The sequence below is a fragment of the Salvelinus fontinalis genome, chromosome 13 (assembly GCF_029448725.1).
Source record: "Salvelinus fontinalis isolate EN_2023a chromosome 13, ASM2944872v1, whole genome shotgun sequence".
Classification (NCBI taxonomy): domain Eukaryota; kingdom Metazoa; phylum Chordata; class Actinopteri; order Salmoniformes; family Salmonidae; genus Salvelinus; species Salvelinus fontinalis.
In genome coordinates this window covers 35,986,239-36,006,062 of record NC_074677.1, presented here as the reverse complement: position 1 = coordinate 36,006,062, position 19,824 = coordinate 35,986,239, and the positions used below count along the sequence as shown (strand labels likewise).

The 19,824-nt window shown below is 42.3% G+C and overlaps 1 protein-coding gene across 1 annotated transcript; it reads left to right on the top strand.

Moving 5' to 3' along the window:
- Positions 1 to 8,370: 8,370 nt before the first annotated feature.
- On the top strand, positions 8,371 to 15,828 carry LOC129868549 (RING finger protein 214-like). The gene is made up of 15 exons (XM_055942639.1): positions 8,371 to 8,616; positions 8,733 to 8,907; positions 9,003 to 9,062; positions 9,311 to 9,451; positions 11,114 to 11,247; positions 11,335 to 11,403; positions 11,514 to 11,610; positions 11,772 to 11,860; positions 11,968 to 12,058; positions 12,170 to 12,265; positions 12,381 to 12,652; positions 13,990 to 14,107; positions 14,449 to 14,598; positions 14,726 to 14,827; positions 15,049 to 15,828. The coding sequence occupies exons 1-15, from the start codon at positions 8,570 to 8,572 to the stop codon at positions 15,109 to 15,111; spliced, it is 1,704 nt and encodes a 567-aa protein (XP_055798614.1). The 5' UTR covers positions 8,371 to 8,569; the 3' UTR covers positions 15,112 to 15,828.
- The last annotated feature ends 3,996 nt before the right edge of the window (positions 15,829 to 19,824 follow it).

Sequence of the window (19,824 nt, the reverse complement as noted above, 5' to 3'; positions counted from 1 at the left end):
TTGCTGTACCAGGCAGTGATGCAACCAGTCAGGATGCTCTAGATGTTGCAGCTGTAGAACTTTTTGAGGATCTCAGGACCCATGCCAAATCTTTTTAGTTTCCTGAGGGGGAATAGGCTTTGTTGTGCCCTCTTCACGACTGTCTTGGTGTTTTTGGACCATTCTAGTTTGTTGTTGATGTGGACACCAAGGTTTTACAAGCCCTTCCACATCCGATGAGCATCAGAGCCGGTGTAGTACGATTCGATCTTAGTCCTGTATTGAAGCTTGGCCTGTTAATGGTTCATCTGAGGGCATAGCGGGATTTCTTATAAGCTTCCGGGTTAGAGTCTCACTCTTTGAAAGCGGCAGCTCTAGCCTTTTGCTCAGTGCGGATGCTGCCTGTAATCCATGGCTTCTGGTTGGGGTATGTACGTACGGACACTGTGGGGACGACGTCATCGATGCACTTATGGATGAAGCCAATGACGGATGTGGTATACTCCTCAATGCCATCTGAGGAATACCGGAACATATTCCAGTCTGTGCTAGCAAAACAGTCCTGTAGCTTAACATCTGCTTCATCTGACCACTTTTTTATTGATCTAGTCACGGGTGCTTTCTGCTTTAATTTTTAGTTGTAAGCAGGAATCAGGAAGATAGAATTATGGTCAGATTTGCCAAATGGAGGGCGAGGGAGAGCTTTGTATGCGTTTCTGTGTGTGGAGTATAGGTTGTCCAGAGTTCTTTTTCTTCTGGTTACACATTTAACAGGCTGATAGAAATTTTGTAAAACGGAATTAAGTTTCCCTGCATTAAAGTCCCCGGCTACTAGGAGCACCGCCTCTGGGTGAGCGTTTTCTTGTTTGCTTATGGCGGAATACAGCTCATTCAATGCCCTCTTAGTGCCAGCCTCTGATTGTGGTGGTACAGTATGTAAACAGCTACGAAGAATACAGATGAAAAATCTCTCGGTAGGTAGTGTGGTGTACAGCTTTTAATGAGATACTCTACCTCAGGCGAGCAATAGCTTGAGACTTCCTTAGATATCGTGCACCAGCTGTTATTTACAAACATACATAGTTCACCGCCCCTTGTCTTACCAGATGCCGCTGTTCTATCCTGCCGGTACATTGTATAACCAGCCAGCTGTATGTTGATGTTGTCGTCGTTCAGCCACGACTCTGAAGTATAAGATGGTACAGTTTTTATTGTCCCGTTGGTAGTTTAATCTTCCGCGTAACTCATCGATTTTATTCTCCAAGGATTGCATGTTTGCTAGCAGAATGGAGGGGAGTGGGGGTTTATTCAATTGCCTACGAATTCTCAGAAGGCAGCCCGCCCTTCGGCCCCCCTTTCTCCACCTCCTCTTCACACAGATAACGGGGATCGGGGCCTGTTCCCGAGGTAGCAGTATATCCTTCGCTTTTTTTCTCGTCAGAGTCGTGAAAGAAAAAAAAGGATTCTGCTAGTCCGTGGTGAGTAATCGTAGTCATGATGTCTAGAAGTTATTTTCGGTCATAAGAGACGGTAGCGACAACATTATGTACAAAATAAGTAAAAAAAGAAGTGTGCCAACCAGGTTAGCCTACACGCCAATCGCTTTTGGGAACAGGCAGAAAAAGTTAACGTCAATCCACGGAAGCAAAAAGGGCAATGTCAGAGTTTAATTCAATACGAGAAAAGTAATGAAATGGAGAGTTGAAAATGAAGAGAAGAAATTACCAGAAAAGTAGGCTAATATGTTTTGGAAAGATTTGGTGAAGTGGTAAAAGAGGATGATTGTGAGGTGCTATACAAATTCGAGAGTCGCAAGACGGGACTTCAAATAGGGAAGTTCAAGGGAACTGTAGCAGCCTACTTTCAGATGGGTTAAATGGAAACTGAAATACTGACAATGACTGTAGGTCTATAACGTCTCACATAGCCTTAAGCATTTCTAGCCATAAAAGTATACACCAAATGTAGGAAAAATGTACTCTGAAATAGGAGTGGAGAAATATGATTGATTTATTTCAGCATCTTGAGAGAATGTGAATGCTCAGTTATGCTGAACAAAAATATAAAACGCAACATGCAACAATTAAAAATATTTTACTGAGTTACAGTTCATATAAGGAAATCAGTCGATTGAAATGAATTCATTAGGCCCTAATCTATGGATTTCAGATAACTGGGCAGGGTGCAGCCATGGGTATGCCTGGGAGGACATAGGCCCACCCACTTTCTCCCCCTCAAAAGAGCTTTATTACAGACAGAAATACTCCTCAGCACCCCCTAGATGGATTATCTTGGCAAAGGAGAAATTCTCACTATCTGGGATGTAAACAAACTTGTGCACAACATTTGAGAGAAATAAGCTCATGAAACATTGGACCGACACTTTATATGTTGTGTTTATATTTTTGTTCAGTGTAGATACCGTCTGTAGAGGTGCTATCTTTATCATGACATCATCAGATATGGCTTGGTCACCAGGGAAACAGCAAACAACAGTAAGCAAAGCAGTCAGTGTCGGCTCCTCCTCTACATCTCCTTCATCTCTTCCTTCCCCTCTCTGGAGATCACTATCAGCATTTATTTTAGCCTATCACAGTAGAACCCCCCCCAAATGTATTTCTTCTGAAAACCATTATGGAGTCTACCTACAGTATGTCAATAATTTACATCTGATTTGTGGTCAAAAGATCTATATTCCATGTCAATCATTGTACGCCTATATCCTAAGCATATACTGTAGGCCTATCTACCCACAGACAGTAGGCTATAACAGTGTTTTTCCCAATATTTAGTTAAGACACATTTTCCCAGAAGTGTTAGAACCGGGGAATGTGAAATAACATGAAACTAGCCAGAGAGGACACGAGAAGTTTTACTCTGCCCAAAATCTGTCCATGAACATATTTGTATGTAGGTCAATGATAGTGTTGAATTTGGTCAACAAAAATTATATTTGTAGAGATTATGATTTTCATAGTCTAGGTCAGGACATGAGATTAGCACTGGAGTCAGGTGGTGTAAGGAGTGCCTGGCTGTCTATCAATCACTTGTTCATGGACAGCAGTGTAAGTGTTCACTATGGTTCATTCATTTTAAACAGAAGTCAGAGAAAAAAAAATGATTGACAATAGGTTATGCCCTCTAGTGGCTGTGAGGTTTGCTAGTTTCTTTTACGCCTGCTACGTTAGGTCAGAAAGGGAGAAGCGAAGCGAGACGTTTTACTCAGCCCAAAATCTGTCCACGAATTTTTTTCATTTATTTCACCTTTATTTAACCAGGTAGGCTAGTTGAGAACAAGTTCTCATTTGCAACTGCGACCTGGCCAAGATAAAGCATAGCAGTGTGAACAGACAACAACACAGAGTTACACATGGAGTAAACAATAAACAAGTCAATAACATGGTAGGAAAAAGAGAATCTATATACAATGTGTGCAAAAGGCATGAGGTAGGCGATAAATCGAATAATTACAATTTAGCAGATTAACACTGGAGTGATAAATCATCAGATGGTCATGTGCAAGAAGAGATACTGGTGTGCAAAAGAGCAGAAAAGTAAATAAATAAAAGCAGTATGGGGGTGAGGTAGGTAAATTGGGTGGGTAGTTTACAGATGGACTATGTACAGCTGCCCATGAAGTGACGATTTTTTATATGGAGTTCAATGAGTGTCGAATGTGGTCAACAATAAAAAAAATACTTGCTGATTTCCTACGTGAGGCCTATTTGATTAAATATAAATTTCGTAATGGTTCGGTTGTTACGAATGCACTGATATAAGTGGACGCACGTGGCATTTTGGCAACTGTATTGTTGTCATAGAGAAGATAGAGGGCTCATACTGGATATAAACCACTTTAGGTATGGACATTGCCATTGAGAGCTTCCACAATTTTTAAGGAGTCGACTTGGTGGGTATTCTTATGCGTTGGGAGCAATCAGCCAATGAAAAAGAAAATGTATTACTTGAAAATTGAGAGGGCCTCAATGGCGCTGCCTATGCTGTCACAGACGCTATAGTATAATGGCACAGATACAAAGTTGTATGTATCTCTATGGCCTGTTGTTCACACGTGTATCTGCCCTCTCATTGGCTAGAATGGTCCCACCTGATCTATCCTCCTCCTGCCTGCCTTCCATCTTTGAGGACATGTATTTCCTTTGTTAGTGTGGTCACTTGACTATCTTGTCAATAGACAATATTTGGTTAGGTTAGCTGTAGATATGCCGTGTTCACATGCATGTTGAACCTATGAGACGCTGAAATTTCTGACTTGCTGATTCGTTGAACGTGACACGTGTATAATGACAACTAGTTAGCAAGTCGAACATTTCCGAGTTTCCTTGTTCTGACTACCATTTGAACGCGGAATTAGATACTAGACTTAGTGTTGTAGTCATCCAGGGCCCTGTTTCAGAAAGTGGGTTTAGTGAAAACTCAGTCAGTTGACTCAGAGTTGAAGGAAACTGGGTTTTCTGTTTCACAAAGCCAGTTCAGCTTAACTCTGAGTCAGTTACTATGGCAACATACTCTGTGAAGCTAACCTGCTCCCTGTAAGGTTTTCAACTAACCCTGAGTTTCTCCTCTTTAGCTAAAGCCTGCAGGAGGTGTCATACATGGCGTGTCCTTTTCTTGAAGAGCTAGTTGATATTGAAGTACAAACACTGCAGAAATCACCGTCAGGAGAGGGTGTTCAGACCCTGCTTGGATATTTTATCATTCCCTGATGATTATCTGTTTGAGTGTTTCTGTACAATCGATCATTCATCTGAACAATATTCTCAGCCCTCATGTTGTTAATTTGACACATCGTAGATATGATCTCAGTTCTGAACAAATTCTTTGTGTTGCACTTAGTTTTTTTTGCCGACGGGAGTTTTCTACGTGACATCGGTGACGCTGAGCATATTTCCAAGGCTGTCAGGTTGTCACACATGTGACTCTTGCAATGAAACATTTACTGTACACTTTTGTGGTGTTCACAAGTCACAGACCCACAAGAATCAACAAAGAAGAATTCCACAGAATTGCAGGTATCAGTCTAAGCAATAATTCATTTATTTAGTATGAAGCTTTGAGACATGAAGCACTAATCAGTTAATTGTATATATTTTAGGGTTTCCAGATGTGATTGGCTGCATAGATGGCACTCATATTCCTATCACAGCTCTTTCAGTAAATGAAGGAGATTATGTGAATAGGAAGTCTTTCCACAGCATTAATGTGCAGGTAGGCCTAAATAGTAGCCTTTCGCATTCCAAATGAGAGATACTTCACAATACAGCTACTGCAGCTAATTACTGTTCTGCACTGTGAAGATCATATGTGATGCAGCCCACATCATCAGCAACGTGGAAGCAAAGTGGCCTGGGTCTGTGCATGACTCGCAAATTTTTCATGCGTGTACACGGAGTTAGATTTGCCCGTGGTGAGTTATATATAGCTATATCCTATTATAATCAATATTTTGTTTCTTTCTATTGCAACTAAAAATGAACTGTATCCTCGTATTAGAGTTCGATGGTTACCTGCTCGGTGACAGAGGGTACCCATGCCAGCTCTATTTGCTGAGCCCTTACCCTGATCCTGAGCACGGCCCACAGCAACGTTATAACTTGGCTCACTGCAGGACACGAGCCAGGGTAGAGATGACCATTGGTATGCTCAAGGCCCAGTTCCAGTGCCTTCGTAGGCTTAGGGTCACCCCAGAAAGGGCATGTGACCTCATGTGTGATTCTCCACAATTAGAGTAGAACAATGTCCTACTCAACCAGTGAACGATCCTGACCACCCCGCTGACACACAAGACAGTCAGAGATACAATATGCTACCATCATTTCTGATTGACCCATCACCTCCCCAATGTCAAATAAAGACAATATGCCTTTCTTTTTATGAAGTCTTCTTTATTTCCTGCAAGTACAAATGCAGTACAGTAGTTATTTTTTATGTTGTTCAAACAAGTAAAATCATCCACCTCACCCACAAAAGCTGATGTTCCAGCAGTTGTATTTCTATTTATCTTTTGCATCTGCAGCCTTATGTGGTCAATTTCTAAATTATATTTTTCAATTTGTTTCTCTAAGGACGCTTTGTACAGCTGCTTCACAGGGAGCTATAGGAACAAAAAAAAATGACATTGAATTTCACAGTGCCAGGTCTACTTAGTTTCATTCTAAGTCATGGGCCAATGCTGAACAACATCTTACTGAGGTAAAAGGTGCTGTGGAAGTGGATGGACCCCCCTCTTCCTCATTGTAAATTCCAGCATTGCTGTTAGAGAAAAAGAAGGTTCTAGAAGAAAAAGAAACACACACCTATTTAGGCGAGGTGCTGGCTAGCGGAGTAGAAAACTTAAAAATAAAGGAGAGCCGCACACTCTAGGAGCTCAGATGCAAAAATATTTAATTTACCAACGTTTCGACAGGCAAGCTGTCTTCATCAGGGTACAAAAGAAGAAAAAGAAGGTACCAAGTTTTATTATTGTACAAAACTATCATCAACTGTTAGATGTTATTGTTAAGGTGTAAACCTCAATAGGCCTCTCTGTATCTTCCCTCTCTGTGGCAGCTGACAAGGTTTCTCTATCATCCTCCTGTAATGAAAATGAACCATTTTGGTTCTACTCTAACCCATTATGACAAATCTGTGGAATATTAAGAGTACTTACAACTAAATAGAGGTCTTATGGCTTAAGGCTCAACCAGACAGATAGACCTTCAGTAACTGGTAGATGATGAAGATTAGACAGTTAAATTATAACTTTACCCAGAAAAGTGCCCCACCTAATTTGAATTTTGTTTTTACAACAGTGTGTAGGCCACATACATGTGTCATCTTAAAGTCATCTTAAAATAGATTATGAGTCATCTTAAAATAGATTATGATGTCTGAAGGACAACTAAGAAACTGAAAAAGTAACAGCAGTCAATTACAAAGAATTGTCCCGCTACAAGAAAATCAGTGTGCCAAGTTGTGTTTAAGATGGATGGGTGGGTGTCACTGAGGTAACACTGGCAAAAAGATGAATGTACATATATCATTCATTTGAATAACTAACCTCTTATTTAGGCCTTTGTCCTGGGGGGGGGGGGGGGGTTGGGTTCAGATGAGCTTCCTACAGAGATGCCTTCAGCAATAGGTCGCCACCTGTTTTGACTGAGGGCCATCTACTCAGCCTCTGTGGTGTTGGACCCTCACCTGTTTTTCATCCCTCAGACTTGTTCTATTGGCTATAGTGGAAGTCAAATTTGAACATGTCCAGTAAGCACAAATTTGGAGACTTGCAAAAAGGCATTTAGGTGTTACTTTCAATAGACAATATGAAATAGTGGCAGTGTTGGGATGGCTGAAAAATGTACTTTTTGTTTAGGCAATTTCACTAACTACCGTACTTAAATATATTGCATGTTGAATGTAGCCACTGAATGCTGTTTAATTAGGTAGGGTAGGCTAAACAACATCACAATTGCTTGTAATGAAATGATACCTTACTTGTTTGGAGTATATTTTTATATTTCATCTTCAGTTGCTGCCAAGTATGTTTTGTGCCTGTTGGGTTGCACCTGCATAAATATTAACACACACACACACACACACACACACACACACACACACACACACACACACACACACACACAATATATAAAGTGTTGAATAAGTGGAACACCTGAGAAAAAATATTTCCTTTTTTTCAATTAATACTCACGCATTGACTCGGTCAGCAATTTTCTGCCACGCCAACTCACGTTATTTTGCTGCTGCTACTGTATTGTTTTTTTTCTTAAATATAAACTCATTCTGCATAAGCATTCATTCATATTTCTAACTCCACTGGGGAGAAGTAGGAGGTTCAAGGCCTTTTTTCTCCTGTTGCCTTGATGAATCATGTTATTTGTGTTCCATTGATGAGGGCTTTTTATCTCCTCATGCACATGTTTTACTCAGGGTTAACTTAACAATTAGTTCAATCAACTCTGAGTTATCACCTGTTCTGAAACTGAAAACTCTTGAGTTTGACAGCTCAGAGTTAGTCAACCCAGAGTTCAGGTTTAAACTCAGAGTTTGTTAAACCTGCTTTCTGAAACAGGGCCCAGGATATGGATTCCATCAGTGGTCTACCAACTACCAATAAATACATTAAATGCATCCCATGCCATTTTCACATGTAGGCCTAACACTTTTTACTATGACACTTCTGTAGTGGTCATGTAGGAATTACAATTGACATAATTTGAAGCTACATTATTTGTCTACCAATCATACCATGTTTGCATACCTTCACGATAAACTTACCTCTCTCTGGACAACATGAATCACAAGCATGTCGAACATAATGAATAAACTAATGTGGACGGCGCTCGCGCAAGCGTAGCAATGATCTGCGTCTGTTTACCCGGAAGTACACGTCATCAAACGTGCAATGTTTATAATTTTCCAACATGGGATGAGGAAACAGACAATTCAAAATATGAATTGGCCGTTTTTGATGACTACTAAAATGTACATTGTCATTTAAGTTTCAGTTTCCTAACAAGCTTACCGCTGTTTCATTTTCATTTGAAGTCGAAGAAACTAACTAACGCTAACGATGGACGACATCGACTGGGGATTGGCGCTGGAGGAGGACATGGCGCGGTAAGTGCAGTGAGTGTTATCATAGGGGCTGTTGTTTATGAGGAGTGGGTGATGACATGCTGGTATATCAAGAGCAGAGTACCTCACGAAATATTTACCCTAGCTCTGTCTCCTAGCGAAACCTCGGCCACGGGAAACCCTGAGCAGCAATACAACCCCTGGTCCAACCAGTCCAACCCCTGGTCCGAGCCTGGCTACACCTCGGAATCTGTAGGGGAGCTGGACAAGCTGGCCTCGGGAGATGGACACCATGTCAATCACAAGAAGAAGCAGGAGGGCCAAGGCGTTCAGGTAGTATACGTTAGTATAGAACAGCAGTCATTTACCGAAAGTGAATCGTGAGCATATGTGACAGCAAGTAATACTAAGTGTTTGGTATCTTGCAGACAGACGCCTGGACAGCAGACAAAGATGTTAACACAGATCTGGATTGGGAGTCACTGATGGTAATGTGTTCACTCTGGGTGCATACCTGGGGCATGGGGCAATTATTGTGGTAACACACACACAACTTCTATCTGTGTGTCATAGACGTTGTCAACCTCTTTCATTTTTACTCTCCTTACATTTCTCCTCTCCCTTTCTCCTCTTTCCTCCCTCACTCTCTTTTTCCTATCTTTCCTCCCTTCCTATTTTTCTCAACCCTCTCTCTCCCTCACGCTCTTTCTCCTCTCTTTTCTCTCTCTCTCTCTAGCGGTCAGTGGATGAGTACAGCACCCACCTGGCCATGCAGTATGAGGAGCTGATGAAGCACCAGGAGGAGGATGAGGCTGATCATGGCAGCCAAGTAGACAGCCTGGTGCAGAAGAAGGATGAGGGGGTCCACCAGCAGCAGGTCTGTTCACACACACACGTCTCTGTGCTGTAGGCTACATACAGTGCATTCGGAAAGTATTCAGACCCCTTGACTTTTTCCACATTTTGTGTTACAGCCTTATTCTAAAATGTATTAAGTAAATACAAATGATCAATTTACACACAGTACCCCATAATGACAAAGCGATAACAGGTTTTCAGAAATGTTTGCAAATGTATTAAAAATAAAAAACAGATACCTTATTTACATAAATATTCAGACCATTTGCTATGACATTCAAAATTTAGCACAGGTGCATCCTGTTTCCATTGATCATCATTGAGATGTTTCTACAACTTGATTGGAGTCCACCTGTGGTAAATTAAATTGATTGAACATGATTTGGAAAGGCATACACCTGTCTATATCAAGTCCCACGGTTGACAGTGCATGTCAGAGCAAAAACCAAGCCATGAGGTTGAAGGAATTGTCTGTTGAGCTCCGAGACAGGATTGTGTCAAAGCACAGATCTGGGGAATGGTACCAAAAAAGGTCTGCAGCATTGAAGGTCCCCAAGAACACACTGGCCTCCATCATTCTTAAATGGAAGAAGTTTGGAACCACCAAGACTCTTCCTAGAGCTGGCCGTCCAGCCAAAATGAGCAATCGGGGGAGAAGGGCCTTGGTCAGGGAGGTGACCAAGGACCCGATGGTCACTGCAAAGCTCCAGAGTTTCTCTGTGGAGATGGGAGAACCTTCCAGAAGGACAACCATCTCTGCAGCTCTACACCAATCAGGCCTTATGGTAGAGTGGCTAGACGGAAGCCACTCCTCAGTAAAAGGTACATGACAGCCCGCTTGGTGTTTGCCAAAAGGCACCTAAAGAATCTCAGATCATAAGAAACAAGATGCTCTGGTCTGATGAAACCAAGATTTAACTTGTTGCCCTGAATGCCAAGTGTCACATCTGGAGGAAACCTTACACCATCCCTACGGTGAAGCATGGTGGTGGCAGCGTCATGCTGTGGAGATGTTTTTCAGGGACTGGGAGACAAGTTAGGATTGAGAAAAAGATGAACGGAGCAAAGTACAGAGAGATCCTTGATGTAAAGCTCAGGACCTCAGACTGGGGCGAAGGGTCGCCTTCCAACAAGACAACACAGGAGTGGCTTCGGGACAAGTCTCAATGTCCTTGAGGGGCCTAGCCAGAGCCCGGACTTGAACCCGATCAAAGATCTCTGGAGAGACCTGAAAATAGCTGTGCAGCGATGCTCCCCAACCAACCTGACAGAGCTTGAGAGGATCTGCAGAGAATAATGGGAGAAACTTAAATACAGGTGTGCCAAGCTTGTAGCGTCATACCCAAGAAGACTAGAGGCTGTAATCGCTGCCAAAGGTGCTTCAACAAAGTACTGAGTGAAGGGTCTGAATACTTATGTAAATGTGATATTTCTGTTTTTTTTAAATATAAATGTATAAACATTTAAACTGTTTTTGCTTTGTCATTATGGGGTATTGTGTGTAGATTGATTAGGGGATAAAACAATTGAATCCATTTTAGAATAAGGCTGTAACGTAACAAAATGTGGGAAAAGTAAAGCTGTCTGAACACTTTCCGAATGCACTGTATAAGCCTAATTGTGTCATTACGTCTTTGTGAGTGAGTGACAACATTAATATTTTTAATATTAATATTTTTAGGCGCTGATGGACAAAATTGAGTCCCTGCATGTGAAGCTTCAGCTGAACTGCTGCAAGACCACCCGCAAGAACTTTGCGGTCAAGAAGCAGGAGCTCAGCGTGGAGAAAAGCAAAATGGAGGAGGAGAGGAACAGGTAAAGGAGAGAAAGTGAGAAGGAGGAAAAAGACAACTGTGACATTATGTCCTGTCAGCCATGTTCCTCTGTCTGTCCCTTTACCAGACTGTCTCAGGAGCTGGAGGAGACCACCAGGAAGCTGGCTTTGCTGATAGAAGAGCAGAACCAGGAGAAGTAAGACACTGAGCCACACTCCTACCCCTACACTTATAACCTAACTATAGACAACACATCCTAGTCCACATTATATTGCTATACAATACACATATTGTGATCATCTCCAGGCTGATGTGGGAGCGGGAGCTAGCAGACCTGAACACTGAGATGGAGCGTCTACAGGAGGAGTCAGAGGAGACCACACAGAGAGCTCTACAGGAGGAGGTCAGTCTGTACATATTTATTAACTCAATAAGTCAACCATCACAACCCTATGACCCTGAACGTTCACTCTCATTCACCTATCCACACTTGTATCCATGGAGTTGGATTTAAAGACAATCAGAGATTAATGCTGATTTGTATTCTGATTTATGTTCAAATAGATTGCAGCTCTGCAAATGCAGAGAGATGTGACCATGTCTGAGGTGGACGACTGGCTGAAAGAGGCTGACCAATATATAAACACACTTGGGTACTGTACTGAGCATGACCTTATGACTAAAGCTGGATATTGTCTGTATATTGTAACTTCTCCCTGTGCTGTGCTTCAGTGATTGGTTGTGTTCCCTCTGTCTGCAGATTAGACCCCTCCCAACAGCAGAACATGCACCACAGGCTGGACTGGGAGAATAATGTGGCTGTGGTTCACAGCAGTTTGGTGGGACTACAGGTGAGGGACAAGAGAGCGGCTAGACTGCGTTAAGAACTCGACTAGGGGGTTGAACTGCATCTAGACAACTTTATTGACTGTCCCCTCTCATCCTCTCTTTCTCTCTCCCAGAATCAGTTCAAGGATTACCTTCACTTGCTGCAACAGGGCCAACCAATGGAAAGCCTCCCTGGAATCACATTACCACCCTTACCCCAGGTCCCCATGGTGTGTATGTGTGTGTGTGTGCAAGCAATTGATTCTGACGAAGACAGTCAATGTCAGGTGGACTTGTTGATGAGTCTGATGATATGCACCCCGCCCCCCTTTTCAACATTTCCAGATGGGCCCTCCTAAAGCCATGGGGAAGACCTTCCCACCCCAGCAGCACCACCATGCTGCTTTCACAGCCCCAGCCAGAGTAACCCCCCCACCTGCCCCCTCCTCCACTCCCCCTGCCTCCGCTCTAGCCCAACACCCAGCCGCCCCACCTGTCTCCCAGTCCACCACTACCATGGCCTACGCCCAGTCCCTGCCCTCCAATAACCCCCCCGCTGCTGGCAAACTGGACAATCTGCTGAAGAGACTGGGAGACAGATTTCCACAGTGCAACAGGTGAGATCAAAGTCTGTCACTTACTCTGAATGTACTGGTCAGTAAAAGATCTTGCAGACTATAATCAATACGGAGTGGCTGCGGTTCCAGTTTTTCCGTAACCTGACTTGCCGTGGCTATTGATACAGAGATTACGTAGCTGATGCACACTCTGCTTCTGCTCGATTTCAGGTTATTTTTTCAGGAGGTGTGTTAGGCTACATGCAGCTATCATGTTGTACACAGAATACATGAGCGACATGTTCGTACAAACTTTTTTGTCTGTTGTATATTTAGGCAAGCATATCAAACAAAAGCAAGACATACAGGCAGTAAAAATAGTGATTTTTTTTTTTCATTATCATTGCAAACATTGGCTAGTTCTTTTTTCAGCAACTCTCGCTACGATAAGGCAGCATAACTATGAAGATAATCATCAGAAATCGTAGGCAGTCTAAAGCGGTAGTTAGGAATAATAGCGTATTGGGCGACGCTAAACAAACCCATTGTCAGACTCTGGTTTCCGGTCCGGATACACATGCTCGGGTTGCCTAGAACGTTCGGCGGCCCAGAGGTGGAACCGATGGGTACGTGCTTCTGCACCTGCATTGCTTGCTGTTTGGGGTTTTAAGCTGGGTTTCTGTACAGCACTTTGAGATATCAGCTGATGTAAGAAGGCTTTATAAATATATTTGATGCATGATCGTTGAGAAGCCAAGTAGCAGTTAGTAGGACTGTAGATAAAACGCACATCATTTTTGGTCACAATGCAAAACTCAAGTGGAGAGTTGCATTGTTTTTTCAGGAGCTCTGGCTAGTGGCTACGAAATGGCAGCAACTATAAAAATGTTCCTACATTATCACACACAACGCTGACTGTTTTTGCTCCGTTGCAATGTGTAGGGACTAGGGCTGACCTCAATTATTTGACTGGTCGATTGTTTGATCGATAGGCTGTTCGTCGACCAAGATTTGTTTTTTATTTTTTAGTTGAGCAGTAGCAAATATATTAAAAAAATGTATGGCACACGAGACACCTGTCTTATTCCGCCCATCTCAGTGAACTAATCCATTGCGGAGGCAGAGACCGCGGGGATGGAATGCACTCTCTCCCACCAATTTGTGCACATTCAATGTTTCATAACTTTATTGTATGAATTGTTTGCATTTGATTGTTAGTGTATATCAATTCTCCATTACATATATCACCAGTAGTACATTTACCGCTAATTCCTATAACACGTGATCCGGATCCTTACCTTTGACAAAGTTTTCCGGGAGTGGACGAAAACTCGGTATTGGCAGCCATGGTCTCATTCTTTCAGTTTACCTCCCTCTCTCTCCCTCTCTCCCTCCAGAACCCAGCTTATGTCAGTTCTGCAGCAGATTAAGAATTCTCGGGGCACCATGGCTGGCATGTCTATTGATGACGTCACAAAGCAGGTGGCACAGAGACTGGCACAAAATGAGAAACCGGTAGGACAGTCATTAACACTCACACTGAGACATACACACTTAGGGAGCACACACCAACACAGTCTAAACCAGGGTTCCCCAACAGGCCTCCACACAATAGTCTTTATTTTGGGGTGCATTTTGCTTATGTGATCATATACAAATGTAAGCAAGGTTTGAAGTGAATGTTTTAATTCAAATATTTTATCTGTTTGGGCTTCTTGCAGTCAATCTGCAGTCACAAATGATTTACAATTATGGTCCGGCCCCCCTACCTATCCGCTCAAGAAAAAATTGGCCCGCGTCTGAATCTAGTTGATTATCCCTGGTCTAAACCTTAACCTAACCCTTATCCTCCAAAGGCTCCAGGGCCTATCAGGCCTCCCTCTGCAGACAGGGGCGTTCCTGGCCACCCAGGCCCAATCCAGCGCCCTCCAGGCCCCATCCAGAGGCCCACACATCCCCCTCAGAGACCTGCAGTGGCCCAGGTCTTCCAGACCAGGCCCCCACAGGTACAAACCACTACCAACCTGCAGAGGGCACTAACAACCATAGTTTGAGGATTTTAGACTTGGGTGACCAGATGTACATAACTCATGTGTGTTTGCCTATTGATGTACTACTTGTCTCTCTCGCCAGCCTGTGGCTGTCAGTAATCGTAAGCTGTGCTTGATGTGCCAGAAACACTTGGAAGCAGACAGCCAGCACCCCATGAGCTGCGCACACACTGTACATAAGGATGTAAGTCCTACACTAAAAAAACACTTATATTACTGCAAACTGCACAGTGTTGATGAGGAGGTGAGGCCTACCCTAAGACTTCCTCATATTGTACACAATACTGGGCACAATAAGATGATGCTTCTTTTTACATTGCTATAACCCTGACTCAAACATTCTTAAACTAGTGAGGCACTTTTAGCTGATGGAAAGCTGATGATTTGCCTCTGTCTGTGTTTCAGTGCATCAGCGTCTGGCTGCAGTCGAGCAAGTACAATGCCTGTCCCTTCTGTCCAGCAAAGTGAATGGAGTAGCAGATAAGACCGAACGGAGAACACAACAGAAGACATGAAGGGAAAGAGGAACACTGATAACGTTCTGGTCAGCTTCACAGAACTGAAGTGGGAGATGGTGGAATATGATGTACACAGAGCAGTCATGGTGACGTATTACTATTCACCTATGTGACACAATAAACAGAAGTCATTCATATTATTCATCCCTATATCTATAGTTGACTTTATGTAAATAATTTAGTACATCTTGTTAAAACAACTGCAGTGATAATCTGGCACCGACCAGACCTTTATTTTCTCACTTTTTTTAACATTCCTGATTTAACCCATGGGGATATCATGTTTGTTATGTATGCCCTTTTGAACAAGCAGTGTGTTTCTTGTCAAATATACCTCTGATACCCTTTGACATAATTATATCAACTGTTACATGTATGTTATTTTATGAGTATGTTATTTCTAACTACCAAGCATTTTCTATGTTTATAATGTTTCTAACTTCCACGATTCTGTGTAAAATGTTTTTTTCTATGTCTAAAAATACACTAAAGTGTTATGTTAATAAGTGCCTTACTAAAAGTCACATGAATTATGACTCATTGAACTTAACTTGTTTGAATGAGCAGGAAATACTTCAGTGGAAGGGAAATGGCAATAACTATTTGGACTTGTTTAATTAACATATGTGATGAAAGAGAACGATAAAATAAAACCATTACACCAGTATTTTGGGGACCTTTTGTATTTCATTGACAAGATGTCATCTCTGGAGTAAAGATCCAAGAGCAATATGTTATCAGGTACACCAAGTTTCTTTCACCAAGCATGACACTGACACAGGCCATGTTCATGTGGATGGAATCACACTGAAGATGGCCACTACGTGGAGACAATCTACAGATAGTGTGTGCAAGTCTTAGCACTTCTTGTTGTGAGGAGAGTCTGTGTGTGTTACACAGTTGAGGGGAGGGGAAATCCTATCTGACCAGGATCCGAGGTTTTTATGCCTTCATGGCCGAGGAGACGGTATCATAGAAGGTCATGAACCTGCTCTTCAGGTCCTCGAAGTAGGGCTTCATATCCCTATATGCCCCAATGTTGAACATCACACCAGTCATCATAAAGAATATTTGTTAGATCCATATACAGCATGTTTACTAAGTACATGTAAATGGTTATGTAATCTGACTGGATAGGAAACTTGTCATATAATTTGATATTTGCATCATCCTATTGACAATGAGACCAGAAGTAGCCACTTGTGGCAACTGTCCACTGTGGCCTTTTAATATTTCTGGCTACTATGTGTGACCCATAAAGCCATCTTATGGCCATTAGATCATTGCCTCTAAAACCCTAAGGCGTAAAAGAAACACCTGAACTGCGTTTCTTCTTTCTGTTCCTGACGAGAGAAAAGGTTTTGGGTGAGATTCTCATCTGCACTGTTCAACCAATCCAGTAAATGTGGAGGAGGAGTTAAGAAGGACTGTCGCCTTGTTAACAGTGAGGTATACGTTAACGCCCAAAAGCAGAAGTTGTGTCACAAAACAAATGAGAGCATCCGGTTATGTACGACCCTACTGAGGGTAATCCAACCCTATTGATTGTATAAACCTATTAGCCACTACACCATGTAGACTGGCTCCAGCCCCAGTTTGCTCTCAGTAAAACTGTGTGTGTGCGTGCGTGCCCAGTCATTGATGATGCCTCAGACAATGCGTGTGTGTGTGCAGTCATAGACTAGGAGTGTGTGATAAGACAGTTCTACTGTAGCAGATAAGATATTGCTGCGCTGGCACAGGACATACAGCTAGCTATACGTCCTCATAAGCAGTAAACTGGAGGCATGCTGTAACTCAGCCAGAACAGTGCATCCCTTATCACACATAGCAACATGTTGCAAACCTTGTCCCTCCTGTCCCATAAACAGTAATCTTTCCTTTTGGATCAATGGGTTTTCTTTCTGGTGGGTTGATGAGTACCGGCATACATTCAGTTGGCACATTCATTCTTTGCCATTTCAGTTCACGGTAGTCTCTCTTGACAGCCTAATCGAATAGCTGGCCAGTGTGCACACAATATTTATTTCCAGGGGCCACTGCCGATAAGTTCATACAGTGGGGTCTGGAATTATGATAGGAAATTAATATTACAAATACTGAGCTATATTGTATTCTATAAAATAAATGGAAATGTTTCTTTTATTTTAGTACAATTGCCCAGAGAAAGAGATTTTGTTTAGCATTTTAGAAAAAGGCTGTGCTGTAATCGTTTCAAGGTGAGGGTACTGGAGTATTGAAAACAAGGATCCAACCTTTTGACTGATAGATTTTTTAGATAATTAAAAAAAAATTGTATTAAGAATATAATTATTCTATTTTTTTTAGCATACCAAATATTAGGAACACCTTCCTAATATTGAGTTGCACCCTCCCACCCCTTTTGCCCTCAGAACAGCCTCAATACATGGGGGATGGACTCTACAAGGTGTTGAAAGCGTTCCACAGGGATGCTGGCCCATGTTGACTCAAATGCTTCCCAAAATGAAGTTGGGTGGTCCTTTGGGTGGTGGACCATTCTTGATACACACAGGAAACTGTTGTGTGAAAAACCCTGCAGCATTGCAGTTCTTGACACAAACCGCTGTGCCTGGAACCTCCTACCATACCCTGTTCAAAGGCACTTAAATATTTTGTCTTGCCCATTCACCCTCTGAATGGCACACACACAATCCATGTCTCAATTGTCTCAAGGCTTAAAAATCCTTCTTTAACCTGTCTCCTCCCCTTCATCTACGCTGATTGAGGTGAATTTCACAGGTGACATCAGTAATAGATCATATCTTTCACCTGGTCAGTCTGTCATGGAAAGAGCAGATGTTCATAATGTTTTGTATACTCAGTATTTGTATTCATTATTTTACTGTCTTTTTTGCTCATCTTTATCAAGGGATCCAATCATTCTGGACCCCACTGAGTATGCTGGATCCTTTTCTATTTAATCTGTCCTGTGTGATTGGCCTCTCCCACCCGTGTGTACTGTACCATGCAACATAGATGTAAACTTTGCTTAAAACCCTGAGTCGGCACCACTGTGCTTTGCCACGGTCATAGTCTGTCTGACACACAGTATTGATTGGCTAAATAGGGACCATTAATGTAATATGGTACTCCTCAGGGACCACTGACTAGATCTGAAACACTACTCTCATCCTTGGTGAATGGATGCTTCCTCTGTCTTCTTCTGATCTTGACCTTCTGCCTCTCGTTTCCCCTCACCACCTCCCAATACCCCCTGTACCCTCAGAGTTATGTTGAACTGTACATGGGTCTAAACATGGTGATGAGGTGGAAACATGGATATGTTTTCTTGTTATCACTGCTGTGTCTTAGGCCTTGAATAAGGTTAAACCAAGGCCTTATACCTTTTAAAGGGTAAATCAATTGTGTTATGATAAACTGTAAGGTCTCCTCTTCAGGAGACGTATGTGTGTGTGTTAAAACCTGTTTTGAAAAGCCAACTGACATTTACTCCTGAGGTGCTGACTTGTTGCACCCTCGACAACTACTGTGATTATTATTATTTGACTGGTCATTGCTGGTCATTTATGCTGGTCATTTATGAACATTTGAACATCTTGGCCATGTTCTGTCATAATCTCCACCCGGCACAGCCAGAAGAGGACTGGCCACCCCTCATAGCCTGGTTCCTCTCTAGGTTTCTTCCTAGGTTTTGGCCTTTCTAGGGAGTGCTTCCTAGACACCGTGCTTCTACACCTGCATTGCTTGCTGTTTGGGGTTTTAGGCTGGGTTTCTGTACAGCACTTTGAGATATCAGCTAATGTAAGAAGGGCTTTATAAATACATTTGATTTGATTTTGAGTGTTGTGGCCTTCAGACACTATCAGAAGGCGTCTACATTCAGACTCTTCCTGTCTGGATCCCACCGTGGTTATCTGTTTTCCCGAGGACACAAGGCTGTCACAGACCTGATGAAACCAGCCACCTGTCAGAAGATGCTTACACTCGTTCACATTGTTATGACTCTATACTTGTCATGAAAGGTCAAGTTTCGTTCAAACCCACTTCTGAGTTTTTACTTGCTGATAAGATTGTTCCTGCTCTCAGGGGGAGGTTAGATTTATTAAAATGTTGTTGCTAGGGAGAGTTACGTAAGGGGGATTGGGGATGCTGTATGAGTTACAGGATGTCTTAGACATTTTGCAGAACATGGGGAGAACTACCATATCCTGTTAAACTGTACTCTGCCTACAATTGTAATACTAAAAGGAGTATTTTAGTTAAAGAGTCTGTTTCCTTTCCGTTACTAATGTATGCTAATTATATAGACCTGATCATGTTGAAGAAATTGACCAACAGCCTATACGTCCTGTCTTAGACTGTATAACCTTAGACTGTATAATGCTCCATGAACTGTATCTCATTGACCTTCCTCCCCTCTTCTTTCAGTGGTTAGGGGACAGAGGAGTGATGAGACTGACTTCCAAGTACCAGGTTAGCCATAGCAATTTATTAGTTACAGTAAAACAGAAATGGTGTCTTCCTATTGTTGCAGTAATCTGAATGGTATTATTAACTTCTAGTCAAAGTGAATCTTTGTTCTATTGCTGATGTGCATTAATGGACACCAATATAGTTTTGGCAACAAGCCATTTCATTTATTTCTTCAATTTGACTACCTTTATCCTCTCATTTTTACAAT

Excerpts from the sequence above, each read along its gene's own strand:
- LOC129868549 (XM_055942639.1), top strand. The coding sequence starts at position 8,570 with ATGGACGACATCGACTGGGGATTGGCGCTGGAGGAGGACATGGCGCG. Across the intron at positions 9,063-9,310 it reads TGGATTGGGAGTCACTGATG|CGGTCAGTGGATGAGTACAG; the intron begins GTAATGTGTTCA and ends CTCTCTCTCTAG. Across the intron at positions 12,059-12,169 it reads GCAGTTTGGTGGGACTACAG|AATCAGTTCAAGGATTACCT; the intron begins GTGAGGGACAAG and ends TCTCTCTCCCAG.